The 16,883-nt window shown below is 44.6% G+C and overlaps 1 protein-coding gene and 1 pseudogene across 2 annotated transcripts; both read right to left on the bottom strand.

Annotated features, from left to right (window-relative positions):
- Positions 1–14: 14 nt before the first annotated feature.
- LOC136522044 (uncharacterized) lies at positions 15–5,654 on the bottom strand. Of its 2 annotated transcripts, none has more exons than XM_066515834.1 (6): positions 5,252–5,654; positions 4,692–4,853; positions 3,986–4,042; positions 3,821–3,892; positions 605–664; positions 15–493 (listed from the first exon to the last, which is right to left on the bottom strand). In XM_066515834.1, the coding sequence occupies exons 1-4, from the start codon at positions 5,476–5,478 to the stop codon at positions 3,865–3,867; spliced, it is 474 nt and encodes a 157-aa protein (XP_066371931.1). In that variant the 5' UTR covers positions 5,479–5,654; the 3' UTR covers positions 15–493; positions 605–664; positions 3,821–3,864. The 2 variants fall into 2 exon arrangements, with proteins under 2 accessions (XP_066371931.1, XP_066371930.1); XM_066515833.1 differs by lacking the exon at positions 3,821–3,892 and adding an exon at positions 4,221–4,410 and having other exon boundaries at positions 25–493.
- Positions 5,655–6,143: 489 nt separating this feature from the next.
- Positions 6,144–14,047, bottom strand: LOC136520798 (uncharacterized; annotated as a pseudogene).
- Between the last annotated feature and the right edge of the window lie 2,836 nt (positions 14,048–16,883).

Here is a 16,883-nt window from a genome sequence, read left to right as displayed (position 1 = left end):
GGATCTAGCAAGCAACAATGCATTGGCTTGACGCATCCTATATATTTAAAGCAAGATCACTACCATTTTGCTTTTCAGAATGTATAATTTATCTACTGTACATAACCTTATTAGAAAGAGAGCTCTATATCAAGCGATGTTTTATTTCATATTCCACCTCAAGTGACCGAACAAACTTTAGGGAAGAGACTAGGATTCCATCTTACTACATGAGAGTATTCCAACTATCATGCTAAAGCCGGTATTTCCTCTCGAACATCTGGGAATAGAGCTCAGTGGAGTATAAGGATGTTCAATTTGGATGGAGCTTTGTTGGAGATAGAGGCGTTGACTTGCCGAAGTGGGAAGAAATTCTTCCTTAGCTTGGTCCTCACTGCCACCGGCAGGATGAAAAAATTGTAGCTAGACTGAACCTTCATTATCAAGATGGACGAGAGGAGCAAGATCGGCCAATTTTCGGATGTGGCCCAAATCATGTGTGCTTAGGTAAGATCTGTAATATATACCAAAATAATTTGAAAAAAAGTTGAAACCTAAGAAAACAGAAGAATTGTACATTATTGTTCTTCTAACGAAATATGCAAAGAGATATTCAAGATGGTACCTTATCTCTGACTTGAAATGTATCAAGGAGACATCCATTTACGTGGTCCCAAAGGCGAACCTTAACAAATGAAATAATGTTAGGAGAAGCTTGTAGAGAAAAAGTATTAGAGCTTAAACAGGCTCAAGTATTTCATTGATAAATGATAATATAAAAGCATGGAGATTACAGAGATATATAGGAGAGGCTAGTCTAGTAATTAAGAGGGTGATGAGAATCGTAAGCAACAGCTGGCAAGCACCAGGAATTAAACATGCTAACACCCCCCGCAGTCGAATCTTCGATTTCGCTGATATGAGGACTGGAGCGAAATTTTTGGAGAGGACAGATGTGGGAAGGCCTTTGGTGTTGATGTCAGCATACTAGGACGTCGTCGAAACGTGGAGCACTCGAACATCACCGATGGCAACCCGTAAACGAACAAAGTAGAGATCAATCTCAACAGGCTTCGTGTGTTCATGTTGAATGGATTTGTGAACAAGTAGACTGCACTGACATTGTCAATGTGACAAAGATACTCTGAGCATGAAGTTCTTGCAGAAGTTGGCCAAGACAAGAAGTTTCAGCAACTCCATTTGCCACAGCCCTGTAGTCAGCCTCTGGCCTCTGCAGTTGAACGAGACTGTCTGTGTTGGCGTTTGGATGACTGTGAAACCAGATTACTGCCAAAAAACTAAGCACAGCCGGAAGTGGAGCGGCGAGTGTCTATAGACCACGAGCGCAAAAGGAGTGGACGACCAAAGGTGGAGACCGTAGTTGAGTGTACCCTAAAGGTAACGACAAATCTTCTTGATAGTAGACATATGAGGTTCTCAAGGGTCATGCATGTGAAGACACACTTGTTGAATGATGTCTAGTGAAGGTAAGATATTGGAGGGCCCTAGTGTGTAGGATCGGCAACAGAAACCTTGGCATTAGTATCAATAGGAATGTTGCACTGCTGACAATTGGTAATTCCAACATGTTTCAAGAATGCCAATGGTGTACTGTTGCTGTGACATGAATAGACCACCCGAGTACCACTAAACTGAAATTCCCAGAAAGTGATGCAGATGTCCAAGATCTTTCATGGAGAATTCTTGTTGCAAGGCGGTGGTAGTGTGACGGAGAAGAGTCACTGGAATCAGTAAGAACAATGTCATCCACATAGAGCAGTAGATAAACACTCATATTCTTGGCAATAGATGAACAATGAAGTGTCAGACTATGCTTCAACAAAGCCAAGAGACAACAAGTATGTTGCAAAGCGAATGTACCATGTGCAAGAAGCCTGTTTGAGGCCATACGGGTTACGGAGACTTGTTGAGACGACAAACATGGTCAAGAAGAGTAGTGCCAGCAAAGCCAGTGGGCGAATAGCAATAAAAAGTCTCGGAGAGACTGCCATGAACGAAGGCATTCTTCACATCCAGTTTGATGAATAGGTCAATACTGTGATAGACAGATAGCAATAAACAGTCTCGGAGAGGGTACCATGAATGAAAGCGTTCTTCACATCCAGTTGATGAATAGGTCAATGCTGTGATAGAGCCAAAGAAAGAACTAGTGTACTATAGCGGGCCTTACCACATGATTGAAAGTCTCATCATAATCCACACCGGGGTACCATGTGAAGCCACGGAGAACCCAACTAGACTTGTAGTGATCAAAGAAACCATCAACATCTAATGAAAAATCCACTTGCCAGTGACCACATTTACATTTGACGGACGTCGAACGAGATCCCACGTGTTATTGGACAAAAAGTGCAGCATACTCCTCTTCCATTGTGGCACGCCAATTTGGATTAGAAAGATCACTCTCATAAGCTTTCTTAACGGGAGAGATGGCGATCGCGTGGTAGCTGGCAGGTTGTCGGAGTGATGATTGACTAGGAGTGGCAACTCAACAAAAGCTGCAACGATAGGAGGTCAGTGCACCAACAAGGTACACGGTGGAGAGGTGAGCAATGGTGCTCTGAGGGGGCACACTCAAGGCCTGAGGCGGAGCAGCCGGCGCCACTTAGATCACAAGACTCGGCTAGCTTGGCGCCACTGAAGCAGTCGAGGACGAGGCAGCCACACAACCAATACGGGCGTGACGCTAGACAGAGCAAGCCGAACATGGCTGCTAGGGGTTCATACAGAAGAGGAGCCAACTATTGTTCCAAGATGGCACACCTGGGGCTCAAACTCAAGAAGAAAATAAAACTCATTGCCAGTCAGGGAGGGGAGTGGGGACCGAGACTTAGCAAAGGGGAAGATGATCTCCTCAAAGTTGACATGTCAGGAAACGATGACACAGTTGGAGGAGTGATCAAGCCACTGAAAGCCCTTATGATTGGAGGAGCACCCAAGAAAAACACATAGGGTGGATCTTGGAGAAAGTTTGTAAGGTGCCATGGAGGATAGGTTGGGATAACACGCAAAACCCAAAAAACAAAGGCGGGAGTAGGAGGGATGGGAGTGAAAGAAGGCGAAATGAGGAGTGAAAAAAAGGCAAGGTGGGCGGGGAGCCGATTCAGAAGATGTGTGGCGGTGTGGAGGCCCTCAACCCAGTAGGAAGCCAACAGGGAGGCCTAAAAAAGGAGGAAGCGCACAATATTGTTGATAGAGCGAAGAATGTGCTTGGTCTTGCCGTTTTGGGGAGAGGTATAAGGGCAGGACATGCGCAGAACAACCATGGGTAAATTCACGCCCATTATCGCACTGAAACACTCTTGATGGTGCAGGTGAATTAGGTTGACACAGAAAAAGAAATGTGCCAAAGTAGAAAAGGTATTGGACTTTAGCTGCGAGGGAAAAGTCCAAAGACAATGAGAGTGGCGTCAAGAATAGCTACATAATATTTGTGACCGGACACACTAGTAACTATAGAGATCCAGAAATCACAAAGAATTAAGTTGAAACACTTAACAACATGGGATGAAGAAAGAGGAAAGGCAATCAGATGTGGCGACCTAATTGACAAGCATGACATAAAGTGTCACTAGAATGATGGGTACATGAAATGGCAGCACTAGTAGAGAGCATGGACAGCTTCATGGCCGGGATGACCAAGACGACGATGCCAAGTAGTAGGAGCAGCAATGAGGCGCATGATGAGGAGGGAGTATAGACTAAGCTATGAAAAACTTCTATGATCAGAACGTAGCCAATAAACCAAATTATTACGGATATTAAAAGAACCTAAAAATAGAATAGAATTGTAAACAATTGCATTGTACACCGAACATACTCTGTATGGCCAACGCAAAAAGACCTGTATTTCATGGGCCTCTTTTAGAGGATTCTTCGGGAATAATGTGACCTTTAAAATTAATTCCAACACAATAAGAGATTAAGTCCAAGTTTATGCTCCATTGATGCAGCTTCCAATCAGTGCAAAGAACAGAAGACATACTCATATTTTGTAGTCCCTGCCACTAGTAGCAATGAACCGTCCATCTGGCGAAAACTTCTGCAATCCCAATCAAATGATAAAGCATGGTTATACAGGACATGAAAGGAGCAACAAATAAAACTGAAGTGTAGCAGACTTTGTGGGTTTGTCAATACATTTCACGTTCACTACGAAATAATATAGGAGGTACAAATACATAGCACAGGCAATATAGAATTTTAAAACGTGTTCATACCATGCTAGTGATGATACTACAATAGTGACCAAGAATTGACACAGGTTTATTATCAACTGAAACCTGTTCTGCACCATCTTCCCGCAAAATGACTAACCAAACATTGCAAACAACACCAAATTTATCTCCACAGGTTACATACAGGTCATTGTTGCTAATAGCAACTGCACTGACCCTCTTCTCCAAAGTTCTGCAATTGAAAACACTACAACAAATTCTTATTCAAATTACATTCTCAAGTGTGAAATTTGATGTACATAACTATATAATGAAAGTCTATAACGAAATTAACATAAAAAAATGTTGAATAGGGCTTCTCAGTTAAATAATGTCAATTGCAAAAATGCAATTATTGCAATGGAACAGATTTCAAGACTACAGATACAGCAAACTTGAAGCCCCATTGTTTTGGTGCTAATTATGTTAACCGCAATGAGAATTGAGAAAAGAAGAGAAAAGTGTGGCACTTACATAGTCTGGATGCAACGCCAGGAGTCAGTCTTCCAAACCTTCACAAGTTTGTCATCACCAGCAGATGCAAACAAAGCTCCACTCACACTGAAGCAAAGAGCTCCTATAGTGTCTGAATGAGAACCACCGCCACAACCATTTGACAGTGAAACTGGAGCAGCCCTGGAGGAACAGAGTAAATATTTACTTGCACATTCCACCAAGTGAAATGCAAAGAAAGGCGCTCCACTTCTCACTGGAACATGTGAATTCAGGATTCAGCAATATAAAACTAAGCACCTAGGACCTGACAATTTCATTAGTAACAATTTACACAACCAGATTTGCAAGAATTGCATTGTTTTCTTATAGAAAATTTCCCATTCCTCCCCACAGGAAACTATGTTATATGATAATACAACCTAACGATAATAAGATAGATTCAGTTAAAAAACGCACTACCATCTCCTCCACCAAAATCTACCAATCGTGTAATCAAACACGAGCACTTTCTGCATAAGAGGTCCATGTTTAATTAGGAAGCGGCCATAAAAGCGAAGAGGGTCTTCCAATTTCCAAACCTGAGATCGAACAGGAGCCCGGACCCGACGGCGACGGCGACGGCGACGGAGTTGCCGTGTGGGTGTGCGGCAACGAGCACCGGCGCGAACTCCGCCGCGCCGCTCACCTCGGGCTCTTCGACCGCTGTGTCCTCCATTGAAGCGTACGCACAGACTGCACCACATTGGAAGGCTGTCCCGTAGCAGACGCATGGGCACGGGATGGCCGCCTCCGCCTGCGCCTCCATATTCTCCTCCGCGAATGCCGGGCGGCGGGACGTCGTGTCAGACGGGCGGCGCGGCGGCGTGGCGAACGAGATGGGGATGGGCCGAGACCGAGGGCCGGGCGCAGCCGCGCAGGGCAGCGGGACGGCGGCATATGGCGGAGCGGGGCAGCGGAACGGCGGGCATTTGCGGGGCGGGGTGAACCTGACGCTGAAAGTTGACGACTCGTTTTTCAGGTCGAGCAGAGATGTACTCCATCCGTCATCTCACACTTCGGGATGTTTAACTAATTTATAAAAATAGTATCGATGTTTATATCTCTAAATAGATTTATTATAAAAATATATATCATGATTAATCTAATGATATATATCAAATATCATAAGCATGATTACTTTTGTGTATATTTAGTCAAAACAAAGTTGTTTGACTCCTCCAATTATTTTGGGACGGAGAGAGTATATGTAATTATGCTCATAAATGATCAGTCCAGGCCCAATGAAAATGAAGCAACAATCACTTGGCAGCTTCCACAAGCGCTCGACCTTCACTAATAAAACAGCTGTTAACTCTCCAGCACCGCCAATTGTTGCAAAAAACACAAGCACAGAACAAGGAGAATTTTGAGAGAGAGATTTCAAATCATGCCAAGAAGGCGGTATCACTTCTCCAATTAGTTTCAGACGACTAGAAAAGATAACAATATGGCATACAGCACTACGGCAGGCAAGTTTTTAGAGAGTAAGATTCTAGACACAGTGCATGCAATCAGTGACCTTCAAGCATGGCATCAAGTTTAACATCAGAAAGCCAGAAGGTACAAAGCATGGAGCAGTTTGTGAACGGCAGACCACAGACCCAACTGGGCTCAATAGGCTAAGACAATCTACAAATGACATATCCTGATAGCCAAACGAGTACTCCAACTCTCAGGCAAATGAACAGGATGCCTCCTTTTCTCCTACTCATCAAAGTGTCACAAGAACATCTTCTAGCTGAAAAAGAACTGATAGTCCCTTAAAGTTCCCCCAGATAGATCTGCTTGTCACTGCCGCAAGATCCAATGATCGGCTCGGTGGGATGGAAAGCAGTCTCATTGACAGAACCATTGTGCCCAGGAAGCTTGTACAGGATGCGCCTTGATGTTGTGTCCCAGATGTAGACCATGCGGTCCGCGCTCCCAGCAGTGACCTTGCGGTTATCCGGCGACCAGCTACACTTCAGCAGGTTCTTCTCAAAGTTATGCTGGTGACCTGTAAGAGTCTTGATGTTCCGGTTCTCTGGTGCGTAAGGGCGCAGATCCCAGATCTTGAGCTCATTGTCCATTGCATTGGTCAGGAGGTAAGACCCATCAGGACTAAGCTGCATCCCAGTGATCATGTCCTGATGTCCTTTGAGATATTCTGTCACTTCATTCTTGCGAAGATCCCACCACTTGACGTCGTTGTCCAGGCCACCAGTGAATACCTTATCTGCTGCCTCTGAGAAGCTAACTGCTGTGATTTGATATTTGTCGGGAAGAGTTTGTATCGCACCTCTCTGACGCAAGTCCCACAGCTTTGCTGTACCATCATCTGAACCACTAACCACAAGAGGTGGCCACTTCCGTGCTGGGCAACATGAGTTGACGAATGATGAGTGCTCAGCCATCTTCTTAACTTGTTTGCCAGTCTCAACATCCCAGACCCTCAGAGTCTTGTCAGGACTTGCGGAGATGATCTGGGTCCCATCAGTAGTCCACTGAAGGTCAAGAATAGCATTCTTGTGCCCTCTCAGTACCATGAAGTTCTTACATTCACCATGGACATACCATAAGAAGATATCCTTGTCATGGGAACCAGATGCTATCACAGTTCCCGCAGGATTGAACTTCATGCAGTAGATAGCACTCTGGTGACCTGTAAGTAGCATTATCGGTGCCTCCAGGCTGGATGTGCGCTGTTTGCCTCCAGGCCCCGGAGCCTGATTTGGATGTTGAACATTAGCCAGCTCCATCCCTGGTCGTGGGGCTACAAGAGCCAAAGAATTGTTGCCTGGAGCCGAGAACATCTTGAAGTCTGTATATATAAGATCAAGTTCCTGTGGCAAGGAAAATTGTAAGATAGCTGCACGAAGTGCACATCACACACAGACTGCAATAGAGATGTATACACACATAAAACAACAGCAAAAAATATTGACTCAAACCTTCAACTCACATTTTATAATCATGTATATAGAATCACAGCGAATTATCTCTACAAATCAGTGTCTTTAACTAAGAATGGAAGTGAAGCCCCCAGCTCAGTATATCCAAATAGTAAAATGAATATAACAAATGCCAATAAAACAGTATTACAGCATTATAGCAACGATCAAGCCAAATGTTAGGTCATATGTGGAAAAATAACTAAACAATAGCTGAAGCTAGTTCAAACTTGGCATATATAACCATGATCTGGTTTACATGCAATCAACCTATCAAAATTTTGATAATCAGTTACATTTGTTTACATTGATACAAAACATTTGAAAATGGACAGGATGGATTTTTTCTCAAAAAATAGTTTCATTATTATCAAAAAAACTTTGGCAGTCAACAAATACATTATAGTAGAAATGTAGTTGAAGTTGTGTTCAGGAGACCTGGTCCATCTACAAAACACCAATCTTCTGCGACTGAAGGGAGTAGTGTCAGCTACCAAAACGGGCCACAGGTCACATGAGATGCAGCACAGATACGGATATGTGTATCATTATTGGAAGGATACGGATACGACAATTTCTCAAAAAAAACCAATACGCGGATACATTTTAGTATTTTTTAATACAAATAAACAATAATGCATATTAAAATCTTAAAACATAACTTCATAAGTTCATAGTGCGTACTGCATACATTATAGTGATACATGAAATTCACAAATAACAAGTCCATACTAGAGTTTAGTGAGTTCACCATAAGTCCATAATATGAGAAATTGACAAACAAGAAACATAGCAATCTTTTTGCTATCATTGCCTGAATAAGGTACAGTAGGCAAGGACACAGTGTGTTGCTTCCCTCTTTCCACTAGTTCTTTACACCTTTCAACTTCCTTCCCCATTTCACTAAGCATTTCACATGTAACCCTTGGACATTTACTTATCCCCCTTCCTGATTTTTGCAGCAAATGTGCTTCAACTCTAGTGCAGCTATTGAGCTTTTGTGTTGGACAATATTTGCATCTCCATAAAGCATTCCCTCCACCAGTTCTAGACCTCTCCAGAATGTTGACATGATCCCATAGTCCTTAATGTCCGTTGTGGCAACAGATCCTACACTAGCACTAGCAGAAGCACTAGCACTACTCAAATTTGGAGAAAATTTGGAGATGCCATCTACTGGATACTTGGATAAGTGGATAGAAATAACACTAATCAGGAACAGGGAGAGGCAACTAGCAGAAGCACTAGCACTACTCAAATTTAGAGAAGCCATCTACTGGATACTAGATTAGTAGATAGAAATAACACTAATCAGGAACAGGGAGAGGAAGTGGAGAACAAGAACTAAGGAAACAGAGTAGATCGAGAATGGGGAAGGACGGAAGGCGATAAACTCACTGGTCACCACTCGCCGGAGCCCGGAGGTCGCCGGATCCACGCTGTGCCGTCGGATTTCTCCCCTGTCCCCAGTCCCGTGGGCGTCGTGGTGGCTCTTCCCGTGTGGATCGGCAGTTTGGCGGAGAAGGAAGAACTCGCCGGTGTGGCCACTGGCTTCCGCGGAGGCTTGTCGATGTCAGCCGGCAAGTGGCGGCGCTCACTCCTCCCACTGCTACGTCGGCGCTCGGTGCTGCCGAGTGTGGGAGTTGGCGCAAAAGAGTCACGACTCGGGAGGGGCTATGGCTAGGGTCAGGGTTAGGGGTGGGAAGGTTACTACCGTGTGGTCTGCCGCTTGTTGGGCTGGTTGGGCCGTATCCATCGCGTAGATACGTACCGGCCCATGTATGGCCCCGTTCGGCTTACCCCATATTCGGCTTGTTCGGCTTCTTTTTTCAGCCGGAACAGTATTTTTCTCTCACAACAATTCAGCCAGAACAGTGTTTTCAGCCAGTTTCAGTCAAAATTCTGCCAGCCGAACGGGGCCTATATGTGTCGGCCATATCCATGTAACATAGGAGGCACATCAGGAGAACTTCACAGGGACAACGGGGCATGAGTGAACACGGATAAGAAGTTAGGTGTTGCAGCAGAATAACAGGAAGACATCACAAGGTTGCTTTTGGCTTGGTGACAGTCAGCCATGCACAAAGTTGACTGTAACTAGAGCGGCTTTGGGTCTAGAAGCTAGAAAGATCCAGCACCTTATGCGTGTGAATGCAAATTGTATGTGAACCTGAATTCTGCTGGGAGCTAAAATACACAGGGGCATTAGTGTCGATCCTCAGTGCCGTAGAATATCACTACACACTATTATTTACAGAGGAGCCTAGATAAGCTAAGTGTTCCGGGCATTGAATATGAACAAAAGTATTAACAATGTTTTACAAGGAATGTCCATACATGTGTGTGTTTGTAGAACAAAAGCATGTGTAATGCAATTGCACAGATTGAATTCTAGCAACAACTACCTTGTGTCCTAGAAACTATAATGATATTTCACAAACAGATTAACCCCTCAGCCAGTGGTACAAACAAACAGAGGCTAATCTAGGATTTTAATTTCTAGGACATGCCGAGCCACCAATACACAATTTGATATGATCCAATGAGCAATTAGCTAAACAACTATAAAATTTCCCGAGCGTTTCAGTAATACAAGTAGAAAATAACTAAAAGTATAATATATTAAAACATCACATAATATCTTAAGTTGAACAGTCAGGTTTGGAATTTGTTGGTCACTCGTTGCCCTACACAGGTAAGCAGTAAGCTTACCAGCACACACACTCACTCACTATAGCTAGAGGTAGAAGAAAGGGTTGAGCACAGCTCACACACACACTCTGCAGATGCTCCAGCGCTGGCTAAGGCTCTGCCCTTTGGTTGTGGCAACTGAACTGCCTTTTTTCATTGCATAGTGGTATAATATATATACAACTCATGTACCAACTACAAGGTACACATGAGCATGGCTTAGTACAGCCCCAACTACTCCTAGTACTACAAGTACCTTGCTTAGATCAGCCCACTGCCAACATGGCTGATGTAGTTTCTACCAACTACTAGTACTAGATGGCCTAATGCCTTACAAGCTATAGCACTAGAGAATGGACAGCCATGCTGACCAGTTCCCAATCCTAATTAGTCAATGTCGCCCGCCATGTCTGCATCGCTGAAAACAGTGAGCTCCAGCTCACCTTCCTCGGTCTTGGGGGCGCCTCGCTGAAGACCATGAGCCTCAGCCCACCTTTGCCGCCGTGCTTGGGGAAGATGATCGCTTGATCAAGCGACCCCTTGACGTAGCGCAGCAGCCTCTTCACTGCTGTCCAGTGGTCTTCACACAGGTCCTCCATGAAACTGCTTGATGGCCTCCGCGCGTGGCATGAACTGCTTGATGGCCTCCGCTGCCTCGGTCTTGCTGGTTCGAAGCTGCAGCCACATGAACCGGCTGCAGTCATCCACCAGCAAGATGAAGTACTTACGCCCACCGTGCGTCGTCGGCGTGATCGGCCCGCAGAGGTCACCATGGACCAGCTTGAGGGCCTCTACCGCGCGATACTTAGCCGACTTCGGGAACGGCAACCTTCTTTGCTTCCCGGACAGACAGCCGTCACATAGCTCGCCTGCGTGCTCGATGTGAGGCAGCCCCCGGACCATCTTCTCGAGCTTGCCGAGGGCGTCGAAGCTGAGATGGCCATAGCGGGCGTGCCACAGCCACGGCTCCTCCGTGCACTGTGTAGCCAAGCAAATGGGCTTCTCCACCTTCAAGTTGAGCAGGTACATCCGGTTCTGGGACCTCTTCACCTTGGCAAGAAGCCGCTGCTCCCGGTCCCTGATCTTGAGCACGCCGTCCTTGATCAGCACCTCGCTGCCGCGCTCATGCAGCTGGCCAATGCTGATGATGCTTGAACGCAGCTGCGGGATGTAATATACATCCGTCAGCGCGCGGTGCTCGCCATTTTTGCACCTGAAGATGATGGTGTCGCGCCCTCGGATTGTCACCCTTGAGCCATCGCCAAACTTCACCGTGTCGGTCACATTCCCATCGAGCTCGGAGAAAGCCGCCTTAGAACCCGTCATGTGGTTGCCGGCACCAGAGTCCAGGTACCACCGTTGCTCCTACTCGCCGCCCACACGTCCGAGGTGGACTTGGGCGCGCGGCTCATCGAGGTTGACAGCATTCAGAGCCTTCCCGTGCTCCTGTACCGCCATCACCTCTCCCTTCTCCTTGGCCTCAATGTCGTGCAGTGCACAGAACGTTGCCATCAGGAGAGTAGCCTCATCATCATCATCAGCTTGCGCCAAGTGAGCCTCGGCCTTCTTCTCCTGCTTGCGGTTTGGGCATTCCTTTGCCCAATGGTCTGTCTTCCCACAACGCCGGCAGGCGTTGGGGTCGACCTTCTTCTTCTTCTTGTCCGAAGAAGCCTTGCCGCGGCGCTTGCCGTCGCCACCGTGGCTGGAGGAGGCTTCCCCGGACTTCTTCTCCTTCATCCGGGCAGCCCACTCCTCTGTCAGCAGCAGCCTGCCGCTGTCCGTCGTTGCTGTGGCCTACTCCATGCGCTCGTCCACCGCCCGCGGACGGCCGGTCATATCCTCAATGGTGAGGGTGGACAAGTCCAGCATCGTCTCTATGGAGAGAGTGATCTAGATGTACTTAATCGGCACGGAGTGGACGTACTTGGAGACCGCCTCTTCTTCGTCGATGGTGACGCCGTGGCTCCCCAGCTTGCTGACGAGCGACTGCAGACGGAGGGAGAAGTCCTCCACCGACTCACCATCCTTGAACGTGAGGTTGGCGTACTCCTGCTTCAACAGCTGGGCCGTCGCCTTCTTTGCGCGATCGGAGCCGACGCGCATCGCTGCAATGGCCTCCCACGCCTCCTTAGCAGTCTTCTTCGCCCCCAGCGGCTCCCTGTACTCCGTCGGCACGGCAGCGAGGACGGCTTCCATCGCTGACATGTCATCTTCTTCGTTGTCGGTGCCCTTGTCAATGGCGTTCCAGAGCCGTCGGGCTCTGAGCTTGACCTTCATGGTCACCGCCCACTCGCCATAGTTGGTGCGAGTCAGCGTCAGCCAACTAGTGTCGCTGACCTGCACAGGTAAGCAGTAAGCTGACCAGCACGCACACTCATTCACTATGGCTAGAGATAGAAGAAGGGGTTGAGCACAGCTCACACACACACACTGTAGATGAAGGCTCTGCCCTTTGGTTGTGGCAACCGAACTGCCTTTTTCATTGCATAGTGGTAGAATATATACAACTCATGTACCAACTATAAGGTACACATGAGCATGGCTGAGTACATCCCCAACTACTCCTAGTACTACAAGTCCCTTGCTTAGATCAGCCCACTACCAACATGGCTGATGTAGTTTCTACCAACTACTAGTACTAGATGGGCTAATGCCTTACAAGCTACAACACTAGAGAATGGACAGCCATGCTGACCAGTTCCTAATCCTAATCTGCAGCAAAGAGAGAATTGGGGCAGCAGATTATGTCTTACAGAATTTGCATAAACTACAATACATGTACAATCTAAAGCACCGTTTGAATCCTTTGGGGTTCTGAGAACTTGGATTAAAAAAAATCTCAACACCATCCAAACAGGGGAGATTTTAGAGCATTATCTACTCAAAAAATTTTAGAATCCCAAAATACAATGAAACTTGGATGATGTGGGATACTAGAATCTAAGAATTTTTATCCCATCCAAACGGCACATAAGAGTTCACACACTAAGTCCACATATTTGAGAACTATTAAACCCCCTGGACACCTTGTTCCCAAATTGCAGCTCTTTTTTGTTACTAACGAGAGCAAACTGTTACAAGCAACCATCAAATTTGTGTTACCATTGACAATTCAGTCTAAATAGTTCCCTATGCAGGAAATTGACAAAATGAAACACAGCTCGCATTCACGAATTCACTACGAGCAAAAGGCATCACCAAGTCAAGTGCATCAAATATTTTTTGGCAACTCTTTACGAAGTCGAAATCTAAGTACCGGCTTCGATAGAGCCTGATTCTGAAGTCACAATCTAGGGCATAGATTCATAATCATAACACGAAACCCTACCTTTCCAGCTATACCAAGGGACAAGGGTGGACCAAGTAAAGGACATGGGTGTACCGATATTTTTTTGCAAAACAGTCGAAGTTAGTATGCATAATACATGTATACACTTGTAATTGTATCAGATCCGAGTGCAGGGTTTGGGTGCACGGTTTCGCACAGCGGGGAAGGGAAGACAGAGGGGTGCGCGTACCTGGTAATGCTCGTCGCCGGCGAAGGGACCGAAGAAGACCTGGCTGGCACCTGGCGTAGCGGCAGCGACAGCCGCTCGTCGTTGCCACGGGAGGAGAGCGCGCGCGCGGCGGGCCGGAGAACGGGGTTGGGGTTGGCGGCGGCCGGCAGGGCAATGGAACGAGAAAAACGAAGGGCTGCAGCGGCAATCTAGCAGGCTTCGGAGGCTCGGACCACCTCCCGCGGTGTTGGGGTTCTATTCTGGACGTTTCGGCCCAACTGGCCCAATACTGGACGTTTCGGCCCAACTGGCCCAATACTTCAAACAGCTAACCCAGCTAACCAATAATTGGCATATCGACTTGAGATTAGAATTAATGACGGAACTCGATATTAACTGTAACAGCCTATGGATGTTATGACCATCGTATAATAAAATATAGTTTTAAAATTTAATAGAAAGATAAAACATAAATACATAAGTAGCATTCATGTTTTCGCATCCCAAGAATATCCGATAGCTTATTTTCTTTCGTTGCGACGCAGGGATATATTTGCTAGTAAGAGTATACTACCAACCCGTAATAAGTTTCAATGTTAGGTGTATTTTCTTGTTTTTTTGTATGGACTGATATTTCTTTTCGAAGAAGGCTGAAGGTGGAACTATTTTTCATTATCTAAAAAAATTATCATGACTCTGAGAAAGTAAAATCTGCTGACTCTAAGAAAGGATAGGTCTTATTAGAATCTGGTTCAGCTGATGGTCGCATTAATCAAACTGTAAACTAAAATTTGGAGCGTTTATGATCCAGTTCAGTCTAAATAAATACGTCTCCAGGATGTATTCACATGCACTAGTACATAAATAAGTTGTACTCCCGGTTGAGAAACCCCTTCAGTTCCGGTTTTTCAACCGGGGGCACGAATTCGGGACTAAAGGGTCCCTCCTTTAGTTACGGTTTCTCGCCCGGGACTAAAGGTCCACCGGTTGGTAATACCAACCGAGGCTAAAGAGGTCGAAAGAGGCCTCCCGGCCTGGTACCAACCGGGACTAAAGGTTTTCTTTTTTTCTTTTTTTGTTTCTATTTTCAATTGATGATTCGTTTTGGTTTTCGAATAGGTTTTCGAATATGCATTCTACGCTGCTAATAATATATGTATTCTACACGCTTATAATGTTCGAACATTTTGTACAAACTAAAGTATGAAACTAACGTATATATTACATGCATATACATATATTGTATGTTATTTTATGTACATATAATATGTATATATATTATACAAATAAAGCTTGCATTGTATATTCTATCATATCATTGGGATAACAAATTCACTCCATCTGGTTTGGCTTCCATGTTTCGTTCATGTCATTGTAGAACTCGCCGACGGGGTTTAAGACCTGGTCATTAAGAAATCCTGCTATGGTCTCTTCAATTGCTTTCAGTTGATCACGTCGCATGACTTTTTCCTTCAACCATAGAGTCTTCAATAAAAGTTAAAGGAAAAGTATTAATATATATATATATATATATATATATATATATATATGTGTATGTGTGTGTGTTGGTCACGTGATTACTAATATATATGAGCAATAAAAGAAATTGTGAATATATGAATATATTTATATAACGTACTTTGAGGATCTCTTCAGGAGTTCTTTTTGAGTACGCCATGATGAACTCGCAAACATAGTATCCGCAGTAGTTTATCCCATGTTCTTGCTTCAGAACCCACTTTTACGAGAAAAAAGATCCGGTGAATTGAAAGCATGCATGGTGTTAATTGAATTATATATATATATATATATATATATATATATATATAGCTAGTACTTACTTTGTGTGCGATTACATCTAGTGGCGCTTTACAATGTTTCATGTGGTGTTCCTCAATGAAACTTTTCCAAACACTGCGTCCAATAAAATAAAAAATTAATTTGGCATTTAATAATTATTGCAGTTAAGAGATCGGGGTATATATAGTTGCTAGAGAGACCAAATTACCCTTGGATAATATCTATCATGTCTTGGTACTCTGTTTGCTCTTTTCTTAACGAGTCTAAGATACTCAATCGACTATTGGCCATATCGATGACCATCAATATCCAGTGATTGTTGCATATGTTTTTATACACAAATATGATCGACATTAACTAGAGTCAACATATATATATATGGGAGATAGTTTAGCTAGTAAGCAAATAATTGAACAAATGTCCATATGATCGACATTAATTATTTAACACTCGCTTGAAGTTGTAGGGGAAGAGTATGTCCTTATTTTGTTGGTTCACTAAGAACCTCATGAGATTTTTCTCGAGTTCAGCTTTCCATTGAGACGGGGGATTAGGGTGTTTGAATACGACATTTAGATCAACGAAACCAACATCATTATCCTTTCTCTTTCTGAGTTCTGTCATCTCATATCTGCATATATAAAAATATAGTGTGAGGATATATAATTTATATATATACATGTAGCTTTATATATATACACTTTAATAGTAGAAAATAATCACACTTACAGACAATAGCAGTTAATGAGACTTTTGTCCAGAGAGTCCAGGTGGCATAGTTGGTGTAATTCTAAAAACTCGACATATATAACGTCATCGCTACGGAAGTAATGTTGGTTTCTAACTATGACAGAAACAAAGGTCGTCTCTCCCCATTCACACGCCACCATGTACCACTTATTTAGTAGGTATATTTACATACCCAGTTCACCTAAGGTCTCAGGGTTGTATAGACTCTTTCCATGTTCAAATTTCTTCCAAGGATCCACTTTCGGAGCAGATGGTCCTTCAGCGAGCACTTGGGCAAGGTCCAAACCAGTATCCTCGTAAAACCGAACTAGGTCCTCAAAATCGACGTCCAGTAAGTCTAAGTTTAAACCATATTCATTACGAATGACAAGAGGGGGGACTGATTGTTGCGATTATTGTCCGAGTTGTGCAACACATTTCCCTGCTCTAGTCTTTTTCTGCGCCGCCTCAAATGACTTGGTGAGAAATCGGTCGTAGTCCGATTTTGACAGGGTCTTTTGAGA

The sequence above is a fragment of the Miscanthus floridulus genome, chromosome 18, assembly GCF_019320115.1.
Source record: "Miscanthus floridulus cultivar M001 chromosome 18, ASM1932011v1, whole genome shotgun sequence".
NCBI lineage: Eukaryota > Viridiplantae > Streptophyta > Magnoliopsida > Poales > Poaceae > Miscanthus > Miscanthus floridulus.
Note: the sequence above shows the minus strand (reverse complement) of the source record. Positions and strands in the feature narration are given on the sequence as shown.